This window comes from Oryzias latipes, chromosome 18, assembly GCF_053564925.1.
Source record: "Oryzias latipes strain Hd-rR chromosome 18, Olatipes_Hd-rR_3.1".
In the NCBI taxonomy this organism is placed as follows: domain Eukaryota; kingdom Metazoa; phylum Chordata; class Actinopteri; order Beloniformes; family Adrianichthyidae; genus Oryzias; species Oryzias latipes.
This window is the reverse complement of record NC_136254.1, coordinates 35,691,290-35,710,796: the sequence shown is the minus strand read 5'-3', so window position 1 is coordinate 35,710,796 and position 19,507 is coordinate 35,691,290. Positions and strand designations below refer to the sequence as shown.

Here is a 19,507-nt window from a genome sequence, read left to right as displayed (position 1 = left end):
CCCAAGGTGTAGATCTACCACACCAGACAAGACCCAAGGTGTAGATCTACCACACCAGACAAGACCCAAGGTGTAGATCTACCACACCAGACAAGACCCAAGGTGTAGATCTACCACACCAGACAAGACTCAAGGTGTAGATCTACCACACCAGACAAGACCCAAGGTGTAGATCTACCACACCAGACAAGACCCAAGGTGTAGATCTAGCACACCAGACAAGACCCAAGGTGTAGATCTACCACACCAGACAAGACCCAAGGTGTAGATCTACCACACCAGACAAGACCCAAGGTGTACATCTACCACACCAGACAAGACCCAAGGTGTAGATCTACCACACCAGACAAGACCCAAGGTGTAGATCTACCACACCAGACAAGACCCAAGGTGTAGATCTACCACACCAGACAAGACCCAAGGTGTAGATCTACCACACCAGACAAGACCCACGGTGTAGTCTGTGCAAAGAGGTGCCTGAAACAATCCAGCACATAACTGCAGGGTGTAAGATGCTGGCAGGTAAAGCATACATGGAGCGCCACAATTAAGTGGTTGGAATAATATACAGGAACATGTGTGCAGAATATGAACTGGAAACCCCAAGGTCAAAATGGGAAACACCTCCGAAGGTGGTAGAGAATGAGAGGGCAAAGATCCTGTGGGACTTCTAGATCCAGACTGATAGGATGGTAATGGAGAACCAACCAGACATTGTAGTGGTGGATAAAGAACAGAGGAAAGCCGTTGTGGTGGATGTGGCAGTGCCAAGCGATGGAAACATCAGGAAGAAGGAACATGAGAAACTGGAGAAATACCAGGGACTCAGAGAAGAACTGGAGAAAGCCTGGAAAGTGAAGGTGACAGTGGTGCCTGTGGTAATTGGAGCACTCGGGGCAGTAACCCCCAAGCTGGAGGAGTGGCTACAACAGATACCTGGAAAGACCTCAGACCTCTCAGTCAAGAAAAGAACAGGAACAGCTAAGATACTGCAGGACCCTCAAGCTCCCAGGCCTCTGGTAGAGGACCCCAGCTTGGAGGAGAAACCATCTGCAGAGGGTGAGAGGGGCGTTTTTTTTTATTTTTATATAATTTTTTTGGTTCATTGTAAAAATATTTCAATAAAGCCAATTTTTAAATGAGGAAATAAAAAAGGTAAAAAAATTATTAATAAAAAAAAAAAATAATGGATAGATGCAGGCAGAACTGACAGGTCACGAGGCTCTGACGTCAGCAGGAGCACGCGGCTGCTTCAAGCCCTCCACAACATCGGAACATCTCGACCGGACCGGCACGCGGCGCCGAACTGAGTGGACCTTTAACTCCGAGTTGGGCTCGGGCTGCTGTGCGGGTGTCACCATGATAACGGCGGTTCGGTGCTGATTCGGGACAAGTCAGTGACGCATCCGCGCGCCAAAGAAGGCTTGAGGCTCGCGCGCGGCGAGGCGCGGCCGCTGACAGGTAATCGATGCTCGCAGCTTCCGGGGTTTGGATCAGAACAGCTGCAGACTGAAGCTCGACCAGCGCTCGGAACCAATGACGTCATCCGATACCAGCAGGCTGCGACGCTTGAGGCTAACAGAACATCTGGTCCAGAACCAGAACCCCGCGAGATCTGCACAGTCCCGTCTTTACTGGATAGGAAAACACACTTTGAGTGTTTTTGGGGCTTTTATTTAAAAATAGTCACAAGAATCAAGTTAAAACGGCGTGAAAACATTTTTAATGTAAAAAAATAATTTTAAACTTAAGACAGCAGAAAATACAAGTTCTTTCAAGATAAAATACTCCCAGTATAAACTTGATTTATTTCTCCGTTTATACTGGTATAGAATGGAAAGTTAAACAAAAATCTATACATTTAATTGAAATTATATATACTTGTAATTTCTATACTTAAACCAATGATTTGTGCAGTTAAAGTTAAAAACTTTGAATTTATTTCTAGTAATAAGTCAAGCCTTTCTAACATAAAATCATCTTAGTTTGAAAATCCAAACAGCCCATAAATAAACTAAAACAGATGAATGACACATCTAAGCATTTTTCATCAAAAGAGACATTTGTTATTTTCTTCTTCTGTGGATTCTAAAGGTTTTTTGTGCTAAAAACAACAAATGAACAGAAATGTGAAGTAAATGATGTGTTTTAATGTGAAAAACTTTCACATTTGCAGGTTTTTCTAGTCACAGTGAAGCTCTGACCCTTTAATCAGACGTTTGCAGGAGGTCAGGTTGGACGGATGTTCAGGTTTCCACAGATCGTGGTTTAAGGAGGAAAGCCTCGTGTGTTTCCACGCCGACGTGAGCTTCACGCTGAAGCTCCTCCCACAGCGGCTGACAGAGGAGCAGGCGTGGTCGTGTCCCTCAGGTGTGGTGGGTCTAGAGGAGGTGAACAGACCCTGATGGGGGGCGGCGCTGCAGCGTGGAGGGGGTGGAGAGCCTTTCTTCCTGCTCGTCCATGCGTGCTGAAATCCCTCTGGCGTGGAGGACGGGGCTTCGCTGAGGCGGCACAGACGAGCTGGCTCCTCGCTGTGACCTCAGAAGCTCGCCGCCGCTGCAGGAGGAGCGGCTGATGTAGAAGCTGCGGCTCCCTGACCCAGATTCGGCCTTCGGGGCGGTGTCGGCGCTCTCCCTCAGCCTATGCTTTGTCTCCCGCCCCCCCCCACAGTCATGTCTTCCTCCTCGGAGATGCCGTACTTCTGCCCTCGCTGTGGAGACCGCTCCCGCTTCTCGTCGGTGCCGGAGCTGCGGGCGCACCTGGTCAGCCGGCACACCTATGAGACCCTGCTGCTGCTCTCACAGGTAACTCCTGTTTAACCTTCTTCAGGAGGCGGGGCTTAGCTCTGCGTCTGAACGGGAACCTCACTGTGCTCAGATCAGAGAAATCCATCTCAAATCTACAAACAGGAAGATCAGAAGTCCTCCAAGAAGACTGAACGTACAGAAATGAGGCTGAAAATCTGGTTTGATGAGACCAACAGAGAAGCGGATGATGGTTAGCGCTTTAGCGTCCGGGCTAGCATGAGTCACATGAAGCGTTTGCTGCCTCTGAAGGATCCTCAGTCCGGAGGGAACCAGAACTGTTGAGGGATTCACATCAGCATATGCAAATATAGGTCTGTTTATTTCCAGGCTCGGGTCAGAAGTTCTCGACCCGCCGGGCTCCTCCCCCTCCCCGGTCCGGCGGTGACCCAGAGCTCCGGCTCCACCCGGGCCTCAGAGCCCTCCAGCCTTCCGCCCCCCCTGACCGGCCTGGACCTGGCGCCGTCGTCTGCCTCCCTGCAGCTGCTCAGGCAGATGTTCGGCCCGTCTGACCCGGCTCTGCTGGTCTCGGTGGGAGGTTCAGAGGAGCCGTCCTCCGCTCTGGTACCATCCGGGTCGGTGGACCAGTTTCCAGCGCAGAGGCTGAGGCAGGTGGAGGTCCGTCTGGGACTGGACCTGCTGCCGTCGGTGCGGATCGGGCTGGAGGAGCGGCTGGGTCTGGGCCTGGATCGTAAAATCGCTCGAACCTTCGCAGAGGTGGAAGAGAGAGTCAACAAACGCGTGGCTCAGCTGAAGGCGGAGCTAAGGAAAAGGGAGGCGGAGCTTAAGTGGGAGAGGCGAGGCAGAGAACGACTGAAAAGTGAGAAGAAGGAGGCGGAGGAGAGGGCGGCGTTCCTCTCCAGACAGGTGGGATCAGCTGTGGTTCTGTCCGACCTGGTTCATGACTGTGGTGGAACCTCAGGAGCTTTTGGACTTTTCCACAGATTTCTGCTGCTGTGGAGATGATGGAGCGGCTGAAGAAAGACCTGAGGAGGAAAGATCAGGAGCTGAGAGAACGACGACAGTCAGTGTCCTGGAAGCATCTGCCCCCCCCTCCCGTCCAAGTTCATTCAGTGCCGTTTATGTTTCCATGGAAACTATAAACGATGAGTTTAAAGACTGTAGCATGTGGATGTTAGCATGCAAACGTGGTTGGATTGTTAGCATGTTAGCATGTGGTGTGTGTACCAGATGAAAGTGTGATATCAATATAATGCAAAATAAGTTTTCGAATGTTTTATTTTAAATGAAAAATAAAACTAAGATAAGAGAATCCACCATTGCTGCAGAAACCTGAACCTTAAAGTGGTTCCAATGTTCCAGTGATTCCTGAGTCTGTCAGGCGTGAACGTCTGCTGTGCTCCTCAGGGAGGTGGAGAACATCGAGGCGTTCCTGAGGCTGACGGCGGAGAAGGAGGCGGACGCCAAAAGCAGACTGCAGGTGGGTCCTGCCGTCAAAATCAAGTCAACTTTATTGAAAAAGCGCCTCAACAGCCACAACTGCTACAAGGCGCCGTTCAATAAAACAACAGGAACACGAATAGATAAAGATATAAAAGCAAGAGAAGGATCAGAAGCAGGTATCAGTGAAGTCCAGGAGGCTTCAGGTGTGTTTGTGTGCAGGTGAGGTTCTGCATCAACCTGCTGTTCATGCAGAACACCGACGCTCTTCCACTAATCTAGAACCTCCAGAACCTGGTTTGTGTTGAGGCTGATGGACGTTTGATTCTGAAGAAAGGACCGGTTTTCTCTCTCTTTTCAAGGATCTCGTCTGTCCTTCACCTGGTTCTGGTTCTACTCGGTTCTGAAGCCTCCACCTGTGGTTCTCAGACTCACCGTTCCGTGTTCTGTGTTCTCCAGGTCTTCATCGAGATGCTGCTGGAACGAGCCGATCGTGCAGAAAGACGCCTGCTGCTGCTCGCCTCTAACCACGCCCCCTACGCTCTCCCCAAGGCGTACTCGCCTGAGGGGGGGTGGAGTCTGGACGGAAGCAGGGACGGCGTTCTCTGCAGCCGGTTCCAGGAATCCATGGGGAACAGGGTGAGAACCTGGAAGGTCTTGTTTGTTGGATGAAGCTGCAGTTCTGACCCGTCTTTGTCCTGCAGAGGAGCTACAGCGTATCGGCCTCCTGCGGTCTGGAGGAGCAGCGGTACGGCCAGAACCACAGCAGGTACCAGAACACCATCACATCCACCCAGTGGGTCGGTTCCTGACGCATGCTCTCCTTCCAACAGCCTGACCAGACAGATGAGGACCTCGTCTCTGGGCTCGGGGGGCTGGGACTGTGAGGGGCTCTCCAACCTGCTCTACCCAGCTCACTGCTCTCCAGCCTGGACTCAGAGGGACCGGTTCTGGTGGGTTCTGGAGTCACATCCATCCTAAAAAGATTTTTCTGTCCCGCAGCAGCTTCTGGACTGATGGACCAGATCTAGGATGACATCACGCGGGAGAGACGGTCAAAAAAATGAATGTTGGTCACCCCCAGACAAGCAAAAAGTATGATGGTTGCTATGGCGATAAAGCCAACAGAGCAGCTCATACTACACGGGTCATGGCTTCAGTCTGAGCTTTGTACGTTGAAGAAGAAACGAGCTCAGACCAAAGGAACCCGTTTGAACCCGTTTTCCTCTAAACCACCAGATGGAAACTCCAGGAAGAAAGTTACTGAGAACTGATCATCACAAAAGTCTGGAACTGGTTTCACGTCGTGTGTTTTCAGGGTGGAGGACGAAGGATGGGGAAGAACATGGAGCAAAAGAAACCTTCATCATCGCAGCGCTGAGGAGGAGGAAGACGAGGAAGTGTGGAGCAGTAGGAGGACTTACACACCTGGGTCAGGTGAGACCCTCTCTCTGGTTCTTTGAGGACCGCCGTGTCGTTCCACTTCCTGCTTCCTAATAAGGGTTTCTCTCTTCTCCACCATTTAGACAGCCCCTCCTCTCTCCTCTCCACCCCCTCCCGTCGCTATGGAGACAGGCAGCTGGGGGCTGGGTCCCTGAAGATGAGGGCGGGGCTCTTCTGTGTCTTTCCATATTTGGACGTGCGCTCGTTGCTGCGTGCGGCTGAGGTGTGCTCCGATTGGCGCTTCGTTGCCAGACATCCGGCGGTCTGGACACGAGTCCGACTGGAAGACAGCAGAGTGTCGGCGGATGTAAGGACACATGGTGTCTCCAAGCCACTTATGTTTACTATTTCATCACTTTGAAGAATACAATGTAATATTTAAAGCTGTGTTTTTTCATCAGAAAACAGTTTAGGTAAAGGAAATGCTGTTTTTGTCTACATTAGCATCGCTAGCAAGAGTTAGCGGTAGCTAGCTAGATCAACTCTTTAGCTAGTCTTCGATTATATAGCAACCTTTTTTGTGAAGCACGAACCAAACCAAAGAAAAACAGAAGAAGGTGGGAACCCTACAGTTCAGGTAGCTGTCAGCTCCAGTGCTGCACCCTGCAGGTAAATGTGGGAAATGCAGGAAGGGCTTTTCCATTCAAAACATGTCAAAGATCTTTTTCTGAAAGGTTTGTTCCTTAGGACAGGTTTTCATGGCTGTAAGTTCCTGTTTGTAAAAACGTCTTTCCGTCAGAACTCAGTGTGTCTCCGGTGTTTGTGTGAAGTTTCTCAGCGTTTTGTCTCAGTGGTGCTCCCAAACCCAAAGCCTGGTTCTGAAGAACCTGAAGCCTCAAAGCCGCCGAGCAGACGAGAGCCGAGAGGATCACCACAAAAACACACGGTAACACAAAAGCACTACACGCAAACATCTAACACACAAGCATGTAACACATAAAACATGTCAAAGCTGTGTCACGCAGACACTTTGTGTGTTTTGCGCATTTTCCACGTTTATAATCTCCTATAAACATCCATTATCACCTCTTTCTAGCTTTTGTCGATGTGTGCAGATGTACACACATGTAACACACTTTGACGCACAAACTCATAACACACACATCTGAGATTTATTATTTATTTTTAGATTTTATTGTGATTCTGTCTGATCAGTGTCCTCACAATGTCACCTAAACTAGAACACACACTGAGGAGGTGTCCAGCTGTCGTCTCATTGGTCAGAACCGCTGCTGTCTGTGGTGGATTGTGGGTGTTGTAGTTGAATAACGTCTCCCGTAGGGGAGCCTTGGAGCCGGGGTTGGAGGCTCTGCTGAGGTCAGCAGGGGGCAGTCTGCTCCGCCTGTCAATCATCCAGTGTCCACACATCCTCACCGACAGGACTCTGTGGCTCGCCAGCTGCTACGGCCGGAACCTGCAGGCGCTGGTATACAGGTGAGGCTGAGGTCACCGGTACCGGCCCCGGTGTGGCCCCGCCCCGCCCCGCTGCTGGGCTCAGACCTGCCTCTTTCTGCAGGAGTTCCTCTGATCCTCCGGGACAGGAAGTCCTCTGGGCTCTGGGAGCTGGCTGCAGGGATCTCAGCAGCCTGCAGGTGGCGCCGGTTCATCCGTGGTGCGTCTCACACACGTGTTGGGTCTTTCACATGTAACGACGGAGCGGCTGCTCTTGTTTGAGCTTCGGTTTGGTCTAAACGTCGACGTAAAATGAATTTAACCAGATGTTTTTTAGCCAACAGCCGACCCGTTTTGGTAACCGCTGCCTGCAGACGATTGGTAGATGCTGGCCACACCTCTGCGTTCTCAGTGTGGGCGGGGCCAGCTGTAGCACTCAGGGATTGGCTGCTGTAGGTGAGTAATGCCCGTTGATAATTATTTTTACCGTTTACATTTGTCTTTAGATTTCAAACACTGAAATTTGTTTTAAAGCGATTAAACACAAAATGTTTCAAATAAACAAAAGTTTATCTTAGTAAATATGACCAGAACCGCCGGCTGGTTCGGACCTTTCCTCTCCGCTGAGGAACCCGTCTGTTTCCTGCAGCTCAGAGCTGCTCTCAGCTGCAGGTTCTGGAGCTGGAGCGCGTTCCCGACCTCAGCCTGCAGGCGGCGACGGCGCTCTGCAGAGCGGGCCTGAGGAGCCTGCAGACGCTCATCCTGACGCACACGCCCGTCAGCGGCCAGGCCGTCCTGCACTTCCACAGTGAGACGCACAGACGCTGTAACGGCCGCCATACTCATGTCAACTGCAGGCACTAAGCCCCGCCCCTTACCTGTGCAGGTGTGTGCAAGAATCTGCGGTCCATCATCGTGGAGGTCTCAGCTGCAGATTACTTTGAGGAACCAGACACTCAGGAAGCCAAACATCTGTTTGGAGAGATTCTCAGCACACTGAAGGTGAGACAAACAATGAGAAGATTCCCCGTTAGAGCAGATGGAACGTTCCAGAAAGACTCTGAAAACTAGGAGAAAGAAAAAGGAGTTCAGACCAAAGAAAACTTTATAATTCATGTTTTAGTCTGTAATTTACTGTGATTTACTGGACAGCAGCTCTAAATCGTTTACCAGACTTTTGAAGTTTACTCTCATTACTAATAATAATCACCTTATTTTCATGCTGACATTTTTAAATGTCGGTGTTTACTGAAACCAAACATTAACCTGAAGAAAGACGAACAACTGAAACTAAACATCAGATAAATGCAAACTTTAATCCTAAAAACGCAAAAGGACCTGGAACTGATGTTCAAAACTGATTTATTTCATCAAAGTGTTAGAAACAAATGGGATTCCTGGTGAAAACAGGTTTCTAGCTTTTATGAGGGCCAAAGAACTTCAGTTACAATCACACTCACACACTGTTACACACAATTTCACATCTGTAAACAAACAAACACACAATTTCACATAAAATTGCAGCATCACAACAATTCTGACCCAAATCAAACGACAACTTGATGAGGAAAGTCTGTGATCTGAGAAACCTGCAGAAATATTCTGAAGGTTCTTTTGTCCAAAATTCATGAAGAAACTTTAATATAAGGGACGTTTTCTAGATTAGTCTGTCAGTTTGTATGAAATCTTATTTTCACCTGATCAATGGAGGATATGATCAATGGAGGATCTGATCAATAGATGAACTGATCAATGGACTTCAGTTGAAGAATCATTCTCTTTGTGTAAACTGCTAAAGCAGGAGAAGTAAATGTTCCTGATGTCTGATGATGATGATGTTCTTCTTCTTCTTCTGTCCATCCTCAGGTTCTGCAGACTCGTCCAGGTCTCAGTGACGTTCTGCAGGTCAAAGGTCAGGGGTTCTGCTGACCTCCTCCTTCACGTCTACCGTTCCTCTGAATCCGGATCTTTTCTCCTTCCTGACCTCCAAAGGCGGACGCTCATGAGTGACGGCACAACGTTCCAGAACAATCTAACTAAGCACAATCCTGCTCTACAATCTTCAGAAGCAAAAACGGGTTTGGGTTTCTGGTTTTAAAGTTCTTCTACGTTTTTATTTGCTTTCACGGAGAAAAAAATCAAGTGAATCAGGAGGAAATGTTTCTGTTGGAGAGGAAGCCGTGAAACCTGCTTCCCAACCGTCATCCATCACTGCAAGAGGCGGAACCAGACAGAACCGAGTCAATGAGAGATGTCAGCTGCATCATGTTTGGAGACCAGACAGTGACTCTATGATCTGAAGCGACCCGGGCTTCAGAAACCATGATCAGAACCGTTCTGAGCTTCCTGAAGACTTTTGTGGTTTAACAGGAAGACTCCACAACGCTGAAGTCAAAGTCACATGCACCTGTGCGGGGGTTGACCCGTTCTGGGTTGAACCGTACTGGGTTGACCCGTTCTGGGTTAAACTGTACTGCGTTGACCTGTTCTGGGTTGACCCGTTCTGGGTTGACCCGTTCTGGGTTAAACTGTACTGCGTTGACCCGATCTGCGTTGACCCGTACTGGGTGGTACCGAGTAGCAGCTGGATCTCAAGGGGAGTGCAGGTGTGTCTTGCAGTCCCCTTAAGACTCGCGCGGCGCGTCCACGGCCATCAGAAAAATGTCTATTTTCTCTGCACGCTTCATTTAGCGGTCCGGCACCTTTTTGTGGGTCACCTGCGTGTCCGGTACAGGTTTCACCATTTTTCCCCTGCTGACGGCCCGTATCCTCCCGTTAGGACAGTTGGGACGAAGGCTTTAACAAAAGCAGTTTTTCAGGGGAAATGAGTCGTTGTGTCTCTGAAATAGTGACGTAGTGATCAGTGAACCACAGTTTCCTCTTGTTTCTGCACAAACGTCTCCTCACTGATGCCCCAGAATCCCCCTCACCGAGTTCCTGTCTATCCCGGACAAGCCCCTGAGATGGTTCATACAGAGAGGATCACACTCCTCCCATACAGGGAAAGTTGAGGTTGGTCCTGAGAATCTATCCCCACACACAGACATGCACCAAATGTTTTTGCACTGAGGGGGCATTTAAATATGCACCAAAGATGTTTCCATGTAAACTCTCTTTTCTACTGATCTTCAGATGATTCCTGTTTATTTTACCTTCAATAAATCCCTCCTTTTTGTCTTTTGGGGTTTATTTTTTCTTAGGTAAGTACTGGCACAAAAGGAGCAGCAGACGTTTTAACGGGTGTGTTCTCAGATTCTTATAAAAATAATTTAAAACAAAGAAATCAACTAAAAAAAGTTAAAAGAATCAGTTTTGTTTAAAGGGCCATACCATGCGGTTCTTAAGCCTTTTATAGTGAACAATATCCATGCATGAAAGGGTTAGTGGGCGATGACGTGCGCATTATCAGAAATGAACGCACGCCGTGGAAACCTGAACCGTCACGCTTAAACCACGGTCACTTACAGAATACATACATATTCAATCAGTATTTAGGACTTTATTCTTGTTGTTTTTTCAGTTTAGATCACTTTGTTTCAGACTTTTCCTGGAAGGGGCGGTTCCTCACTTTGTCACGTCACAATGTGAGGTTAGACTGGTTTTGGTGGATTGGGGGGGGGGGGGGGGGGGGGGGGGTAAATGGTAAAAGGCGTATACTTATATAGCGCTTTCAAGGCCCAAAACGCTTTACAGTCACAGTCCCATTCACCCATGCACACACACATTCACACACACAGTCACACACTTGAACAGTGGCGCCAACCTCCCACCAGAGGATAGGTGGGGGTCAGAGTCTTGCTCAAGGACACTTCTACACATGGGCGGGGGGTCTGGTTCTCAGATAACCGGTTTTTAGAGGAATACTCAGAAATGCATGAATGGATCAAAATATCACTCAATGAACATTTTAAAACACTTAAGAGCTGAACAATTTAGTTTAACTGATATAGACCATTTAAAGTAAAGTACAAAAAATATTATGAAACACTTTTTAAACATTTAGTAATTCTTGAAAAATCTGAGCAAAAATGGATGTTTGTAGATCAACAGTGGAGACGTTCCCTAAAGCTCTTTTGGGTTCTTAGGGGAATCCATGTTCCTGAACTTTGAGCCTTTTGATCTTCTGGCTGATGGAACCAAACAGATGAGTAAAGCCTCATGACGGCGTTTCATTTCTGGTCCCTGGAGCTGCTGGTCTCTGTCTCTGCTTTTTTATCCATGAAGGAAGTCCAGCTGATGGTAATGGTAAAAGGCGTATACTTCTATAGCGCTTTCTACCTACTTCAAGGCCCAAAGCGCTTTACAGTCACAGTCCCAGTCACACACTGATGGCGGCTCCGCTACAGAACACAGGCGCCAACCTCCCACCAGAGGCAAGGTGGGGTTCAGTGTCTTGCCCAAGGACACTTCGACACATGGGCGTGCAAGGCGGGAATCGAACCTGCAATCTGGATCCGTCCATCGGTGAAACGGGTTCTGCTGAAGATTCTGCTCCTGTGACCCAGAATGTCAAATCGTCATGTTTGTATTTGTTCAAAGGAATCGAACAGCCAAGCAGAGGTCTCTGCAGCCCGGTTCCTCTGGTTTCTTTCAGGGTTTACCTGCTAAGCAGGTCTCAGGCCGGGTCTGTGGGGGCCCTCCAGAACCCGGCTGTTCTGAGCTGACCCGCTCTGCTTCGTTTGAGCTGTGAGGGAGACCGCAGCAGCCGCATTCCACCGAGGAAGACTGTCAGATAAAAGCGAGGGCGAAGGTCAAATGCAGAGGCGTGTGCGATCGCGGTGACCGCTGGAGCACGAGGCCGGGGGAGTTGGAACCGCGGAGCTGCCATGGTTCTCCTCAGACACAAGCTGCTGCCTCGGTACCTGCTGCTGTCCTTCATCCTGGCCCTGCTGCTCTTCATCAGCTCCTTCTGGCTCCGTGAGTTCCCTCAACCGGGCCTGTTCTGACCCGGGACCCCTCACACAGGGGGTGTGTGTGGGGGGAGTTCCTCCTTCAGGCTCCACAGAAATTTTGTGCATATATGTTTGGTTTGGAGTCGTATGGGTCAGAAAATGTCCTGCAGGGACGTCTGACATCAGGACTTCAGCAAACAGACCAGAGGTTTTACATGTGATCTCATTTCGTGATGCCTTCACTGTGCCTCAGAGAAACGGATGTCTACACTGTTTGCTTGAGTTTACAGTTTGTATTTTCCAAAATTACTTCAAATGAGCCAATGTAGTTAGTATTAGCACAAATAATTGACCCTCAGGCAAATGTTTTCATTTGAAAAAGATTTTAAAGATAAAGGAGAGAAAGAAAGACGTGTTTTTAACAGAGAAAAACTGTTAAACTGAACATTACTGAGCGAACAAGCGTGGATGTTTATCTAACTTCTACCACGATCATTGAAAACAAAATGAAGGACACATTTCTATTTAGTTCTTAGTGATGCTGTGGGGGTTAGCATTAGCATACTAAGGTTAGCATTCACTCATGCTGTCATGTCCAAAAGTATCTGCACCCTTTCGGTTCAGTCAGAAAAGTCTTCCACATGAACACCTGTGTGTTCATGGCACAGAGGTGCCAGTGTGCCTGAACACACCGGTGTGTCTGAACAGACAGGTGTGCGTTAACACACAGAGGTGCGTCTGAACACACAGGTGCGTCTGAACACACAGGTGTGTGTTAACACACAGAGGTGCTGGTGTGTCTGAACACACAGGTGCGTCTGAACACACAGGTGCGTCTGAACACACAGGTGCGTCTGAACAAACAGGTGTGTGTTAACACACAGAGGTGCTGGTGTGTCTGAACACACAAGTGTGTCTGAACACACAGGTGCGTCTGAACACACAGGTGCGTCTGAACACACAGGTGCGTCTGAACAAACAGGTGTGCGTCTGAACACACAGGTGCGTCTGAACACACAGGTGTGCGTTAACACACAAAGGTGCGTCTGAACACACAGGTGCGTCTGAACACACAGGTGCGTCTGAACACACAGGTGCGTCTGAACAAACAGGTGTGCGTTAACACACAAAGGTGCGTCTGAACACACAGGTGCGTCTGAACAAACAGGTGTGCGTTAACACACAGAGGTGCGTCTGAACACACAGGTGCGTCTGAACACACTGGTGCGTCTGAACATACAGGTGCGTCTGAACAAACAGGTGTTCGTTAACACACAGAGGTGCGTCTGAACACACAGGTGCGTCTGAACACACAGGTGCATCTGAACAAACAGGTGTGCGTTAACCCACAGGTGTCCTGGCTGCTGCTGGGTAAAGGCGGGTACACCCTGGACAATCTGCCGCAGGGCGGATGGAGCTTCAGCGATCTCGATAACTATGCCGGTCACAATGAGAACACAAATGCAGAGAACACATTTGAGACTTTTTAAATATGTGCAGCCAATAACAAAATCCAGCTTTGGACGCACCTTCAATACATGCAGGAATGTACCATCTTCAGTTCTGCAGGGCCTGAGGTCGTTCACGCAGATCAGGGAGCCTCCTGGGCCGTTGTGACATCACAACAGCTCAATAAATCGAACTGAGCGTCTTTGCAACAGTCTGATTGACAGCGATTTAAAAAGAGAAATTCTCAGAAATTAGAATAATTACATTTGTTCTCTTTGATATGAAAATGCCACAAGTACACATCAAAAACTCAAAAAACATAATTTTCATTGGAGGGAAACTAAAGACATGAAACAAACTCTGTTGCACTAACAGAGGAAGGGTGCAAACGCTTAAAATATTTAGTAAATTATTATAATTACTAAAGTAGAGGTAAAGAGTAGTGTTCTGAATAAATACTTGAGTAATAGTAGTAATAGTAATAGTAAAAAAGTAAATATTGTAAAAACTACTGATTAACATCTGAGATGTTTTATCATCATTGCTGTGTAAATTCTGTTTTCTTAATAAACATTAAAATTATTCTGACAGAAATAACCATCCTGATGTTTACAGTCAGGACGTCCTGCCTCCTCCAGGCTGAGGTTCTTACACCAGTTTTCCTTCTGGAGCGTCGTCTGAATGTCTCTGAACAGTGGAACCCTTCATGAAGGACCTGTTGAATGTCTGTCTGTCTGCCTGCAGCTCCAGGAGAACCTCCGGATTGCGGCTCTGCCTGGAGGCCGTGCTCCAGCTTCCACATCCAAACGGTAAAAACAGAAGCAGGAGGAGAACCTCACTCATTCCAACCTCCAGATTAAGATTATCCCGCTTTGGTCACAACCGGCTACAGAAAACGGCAGAAGTTGGACTCAGGCTGGTTCCAGAGCATCTGAAGGGGCTGCAGGACTACCTGATCTTCAGTGACGGGCTCTTCTTCATGAAATTCAGAGAATAATTAGAACCACAAGCAGCATTTCATGCCCCATAGGTGCAACCCACTACTGCCCTCCCGCCCCCCTTTTGACCCGCCCTCAGTGACTGATCAGTTGCTACGTGCCCCTCACTTGCCCTCTCTGCCAGCTTGGTCAGAGCTGTATATTCCAAATTCCTAAAAAACACTGGGTTCATCTCCATAGTAACCATTTTATGTTGTGGTCACCTCGGGTTGACAAACATCTATGTAATTTTTAGAAGAATCGGCAAAAGTACATTTTTTTTATTTCCTTGACAATGGAGGATTATGTTAACCACGCCCAATTTCCTACTGTCGTCTTATTGAATGTCATATCATTTCAGTCAGCTTGAGCCAACGATTCATAAATTACATTTTCACAATACTCCGGTAAAAATAAGCGAGCAATAGGAGAACGCCACTTTTGCTAGCTCGCCATGCTAATGCCGTTCAAAGTCTACGACTTCCCAATGATGTTCGAGGAGTTGGGAGGTGATGGATCCAAACGGCTAGGAGGAGTTTAAATCTGTAGAAAGTTCTACAGCTGTTGTTTAAATTATTTTTAACTCAATAGGTCAAGTAAGAGTTTATGGCCTTCGAAGTGTGCATTATCACTTTTTAACGCACACCGTGGAAGCCTGAACCGTCTGACGTGAAGTTAAAAAGTAATTCTGTACACTTCAAAGGCCATAAACCCGCTTATACCATGGTCACTTACAAAATAAATAAATAATAACCAGTTTTTAGTCCTTAATTCTTGTTATTTCTCCAATTTGGATAGCTTTTCTCACAAAAAGTGAACTATTTGTTATGTGGTTTAGTGCGTTGTCATGGTAACGTGACAAGGCGCCGCACCATCTATCAAGCGATATATATATGCTGATCGTCCCAATGGGTTGAATAAAGCATCAATTTATAGAGAAAGTTCACCTTTTACCACTTGTTTTTGTCCAAATGACGCAGCAAAAGTTGTTTCAAAGAAGCCGGCGCAGTGATACAGAAGATGTGACCAGAACTACTTTTTGGGCCGTGCAGTTATCACTGAGCGTTATCACTTTTTAATGCACATCCAGCAGCCAATCAGCATCGAGTATTCACCCAGACCATGTAATAATTTATTGAATTCTATGCATTTATGATCCTTTTTGATTGTACGTTTACCTTACAATTACCGTACGAAGCCCATTTAGACGACTGTTGTTGTGAATTTGGGCTATACAAATAAAATTGAATCAATAAAACATCAGTGGTCGTTGTAGACTTAACCTGGTGTGTGAACTTTTGTGAAGATCACTTGATCTCGAGTACTGCTGCAGGACATAAAAACGAGGGCAGCAAAAGGTCCTGGCAGAACCGGGACAGCTCTCCGGGTCAGAACTAGAGCCATTCCTCAACCGGGTTGTTCTCTGTTTGATCTCAGACTCCAACGTCTATCAGTCATGTTTTTCATGGTCATCTGGGGAAGTTTCTGACACCAAGGAGTCGATATCTGGCTTCAAACTGGTCCCAGAACCAAAAGCAAGCTTCTGTCCCCGGAAGGACCCACTTCACCCAGTTCTGTTCTTCTCTTTCAGTCTAAACCCCCGCTGCTGGAGGCGTGGCTGGAACCAGGAGGAAGCTCCGCCCTCATCAAAGAGTGTCCAGGCCAGTCGTTTCAGGCCTGGCGTCTTCTGAAGTACCTGAAGTCCTGTATGGCGGACGATGGCGACATCCTGCTGGAGTCGTACCTGCAGGGCTGGGACCAGCTCCTCGAGTACGCAGACACTGTCACCCCTTTTCAGGGACCACCGAACCGCTCCAGAGACCTGAAGGAATCGGCCCTGCAGATTTCACAAGCTCAGATTCCAGTTTCATCTTCAGGGTCATCAGCTGTCGGAACCTTGTTTGGCGAACACAAAGACCAGACAATGAACCACAATTACTAAAACCCGGTCCTCCCTTCCTGAACGCCGATCTTCTCTCCTGCTCAGGTTCATGGAGTCTCTGGGGACGATGGTCAGCTTCTTCTCTGGGAAGGTCCGAGAAAAGACTTCTCTGATTCGGGAGCTGTCGCTCCGGCACAGCATGGAGGTTCAGGGGAAGACCTCCAACCGTCCAACTCCACCCGCGTTCGGGCTAAAGGACGGTGTAAGACAAAGGCTTTCCCTGTGGACCAGCAGGAACAGACGGACAGCTGACCAAAGCTTCGTGTTTCTCCTCTTCAGGCGTATCGATCTGTTCAATCCATGGTGAGGGCGGAGCTAAAAGCAGGCGTGGTGAACTTCTATCATCGCACGGATTCGGGGTGCCGGACGCTGCTGAGGCTGCATCGATCGCTGCTGTGGCTGAAGCTGATGTTGGAGGGTTTGTCCGAGGGTCCAGATGCTGACGGACGATACAAGACCCCCGGAGAGCTGAGCAGGTGAGAGCAGGTACGACGGCGGACGTATCCGAGGGAGAGCGCTTCCAACTCTGCGGCCTGTTTGCTCAGGGACGCCTACATGGTAGCCCTGGCCCCCCACCACCCGTGGCTGCTTCGTCAGGCTGCAGAGGTGGTCTTCCTCGCCCTCCCGGACAGGCAGTACTTCCTGCAGCTGGTGTGCGTGCAGAAACAGGAGGAGGCTGCGCCCGTCCTGCGCATCATCATCCACGCCCTGACGCAGGTGCACACACGGACGCAGCAGATTCTGGAGGAGCACGGCATGCTGGAGCTGCCCTGAAAACTCCACCCGAGAGGTGGAGGCCTCAAAGAACAGCCCGCAGAGCCCCGGAAACCGTTTCCTTCCTGTTGTTAGATTCAGGCTTTTGGTCTTGAGCGCCGGATCATCGTTCTGATTTGATTCTGGAGCAAACCTTTCTCCAAACCAGAAACTGAAGATCTCATCACCATCTGGTCTGTTTTCATTACAACTCCCAGAAGAAGCAAATGGTCACCCAAAAGATCTGTAATCCTAAAGAAACCTGTTTGTTCAGTAGATTCACAACGGAAATAAAATTATAGGGCTCTCACTAAGGGCTATTTCAGTAGTCGACCGCTCAACGATTAATCGTTTAGTCAACGAGTATTGTTTCAGTAAAGGGATGAGCAATTCTTTTGTTTTTACCACGGTGATAGAGCTGAAACTCTGGATGTTGGTGTCATGTAGGGTTTGCCGTATGGTGCGCTCACAGAAATAACATTTTTACATGCATAATTCATGCGCAACTATGCAAGTTTCTATGACTATTCTTGGGCTCTTCAGTGCACAGACAGTGAACGCATGTTGAAAGTTGAACCAGTTGAACTTTTGCCAATCAGAGACTCGGATTTGGTAGCGATGTATAGACGGCATCCTTTTTAATCCCAACTGTTTGTAAATTGATCATGGGTGGAGAGAATTAATAATTGCGATTTTTGTCCGTCTGGAATCGTATGACGCAAAGTCTTTCATTTATAGGAATAGAGCTGTGACAGAAAAACTCTGGAGGAAGATTTAGCAGATTTGCACCGCATTGACTTTTGTTTCCAAGCATAGACTGTAAAAGCAGTGGACAGTTCAACCCCTCCCTTCTCATGTTCCCAAACAGGAAGTACCTGCTGGTTCCAAGAAGCTAAAATCCCATAAACTTCTATAGAGAAATAAAAAAGGTATTACTCAATCATTAGATTTGTTAGAATGACCATTCTTGCTCTGATACCTTTTTTTTTTTACATCTTCTTTCTAATCCAAATATTTTTCAATATTTTTCTTTTATTGCAATTTATTTAAATTATAACTGACCAATCAGATGCCTCAGTTTGGGTCTGACGTCTAACGTCGGAGGCGTTTGACAGATTTTGGGTTGCTAATGGCAGAAGACGTCATCCATGGGTCTGTGAACGCCTTTTCCTTCTTTTTCTGCAATTCTTTTAAAAGTGTTTAAAAAAACAACAAATTTTATCTTGTCTCTCTGGCTCAACGCGGATAAACCAGGAATGAAAAACACTTTAAAAAAAGAATAAAGGTTAAGGGTTACCGTTCCCAGATTCAAACGTTGGAATGGTTCTCTCTCAACGGCGTGTACAATTCAATGCGTTATTGACCGTAGAAAAGGAAAGCTGAATACAGACTGTTTACCTCACACAAATACACAAAACCTTATAGAAATTCAAGAAATGTCGAAAAAACACAGTTTCGCTGTTTTTATATAATCACCAGTACACAAAAACACAAACCAACTCACCAATTCATTCAAAAACACGGATGTGAAGAATACTTTGATATACAGCAGATACATTTTAATGTCTCTCTGCGCGTGTCTCATTACAATGGATGGAAGACACAGAGGATGTTGAGACATCAGTTTTATTTATTTTAAAAAGCTCTAAAATAGCACCGGTAATCTCCATGTCTGGTTCATGAGACCATTCAGACTCCTGCTGCAAAAACATCTTCCTGCTTCTACTCAAGTGTCTCTGTGACCGACATTAGTTTAAGTGGGTAAAAAAATAAAAACAAGAATCAAATTACAGGATCTTTTTTTAAATTGCTCTGACTGGCTGGCGTTCTGTCTGCGACCAGCTAGTCGCCTGGTTGCCAACATATCAGCCAAACATGCTTTGCCGCAATGCCAGGTCCGTCGGAGCGACCGCAGGCTGCTGACTTGTCCAGGTTGTGTCCCTCCTTCGCCCAACAGTAGCCAGGACGGGCTCTGGCAACTCTACGGTCACAGGAGGTCAAGAAAATGGATGCAAACTGTCTGCTTGTGCAGAGATGTTGGTCACGTGACTCGTGCTAATTTGCTAGCTTGACTCCCTAAAAATGTTTTTATTACAGTTTCGGTTCCGGGTTTACAAACAGACATGTTTTGCCTGCCAGCTGCTCTCACAAAGATTGTCAAGCAACTTAAAAGATGATTATCTCCAAGAAAGACAGCCGACCACGGCCCCGAAGAAGACTCTTGATGATATCCAAGCTGCGTTGTATCCTTTCATAGAACGGGTGACCACTAAGCTAACTCCTCTGATGGACCTAATGAAAGAGTTCCAAAGATTCCGAGCCCAAAACGAGCAACGAGATTACCGGGTCGACATTCTGGAGAAAAGACTGGAAGATGTGGAACAAGTAAGGATGAATAATGTCATTCTCACTGGAGTACCGATCAAACCTCAGGCAAAGCTAAATGCCGCTGGA

The 19,507-nt window shown here is 47.6% G+C and overlaps 2 protein-coding genes and 1 long non-coding RNA gene across 4 annotated transcripts; 2 read left to right on the top strand and 1 right to left on the bottom strand.

Annotated features, from left to right (window-relative positions):
- Positions 1-1,215: 1,215 nt before the first annotated feature.
- Positions 1,216-10,217, top strand: LOC101157326 (F-box only protein 41). Of its 2 annotated transcripts, XM_023966117.2 has the most exons (17): positions 1,216-1,461; positions 2,671-2,804; positions 3,135-3,671; positions 3,749-3,828; positions 4,173-4,245; positions 4,665-4,844; positions 4,910-4,974; positions 5,039-5,158; positions 5,524-5,642; positions 5,732-5,955; positions 6,419-6,534; positions 6,930-7,082; positions 7,165-7,260; positions 7,378-7,496; positions 7,690-7,848; positions 7,927-8,042; positions 8,907-10,217. In XM_023966117.2, exons 2-17 carry the CDS (start codon positions 2,673-2,675, stop codon positions 8,967-8,969), a joined length of 2,352 nt encoding a protein of 783 aa, XP_023821885.1. In that variant the 5' UTR covers positions 1,216-1,461; positions 2,671-2,672; the 3' UTR covers positions 8,970-10,217. The 2 variants fall into 2 exon arrangements, with proteins under 2 accessions (XP_023821885.1, XP_004079619.2); XM_004079571.5 differs by lacking the exon at positions 1,216-1,461 and having other exon boundaries at positions 2,509-2,804.
- On the bottom strand, positions 7,592-11,779 carry LOC105356303 (uncharacterized). Its single transcript, XR_002875288.2, has 4 exons — positions 11,642-11,779; positions 11,482-11,534; positions 7,919-8,036; positions 7,592-7,835 (listed from the first exon to the last, which is right to left on the bottom strand). It is a non-coding gene; the product is annotated as an uncharacterized LOC105356303 (long non-coding RNA).
- gltpd2a (glycolipid transfer protein domain containing 2a) lies at positions 11,630-17,999 on the top strand. Its single transcript, XM_023966118.2, has 6 exons — positions 11,630-11,957; positions 14,126-14,190; positions 15,950-16,128; positions 16,346-16,502; positions 16,580-16,776; positions 16,846-17,999. Exons 1-6 carry the CDS (start codon positions 11,867-11,869, stop codon positions 17,072-17,074), a joined length of 918 nt encoding a protein of 305 aa, XP_023821886.1. The 5' UTR covers positions 11,630-11,866; the 3' UTR covers positions 17,075-17,999.
- Positions 18,000-19,507: the final 1,508 nt, after the last annotated feature.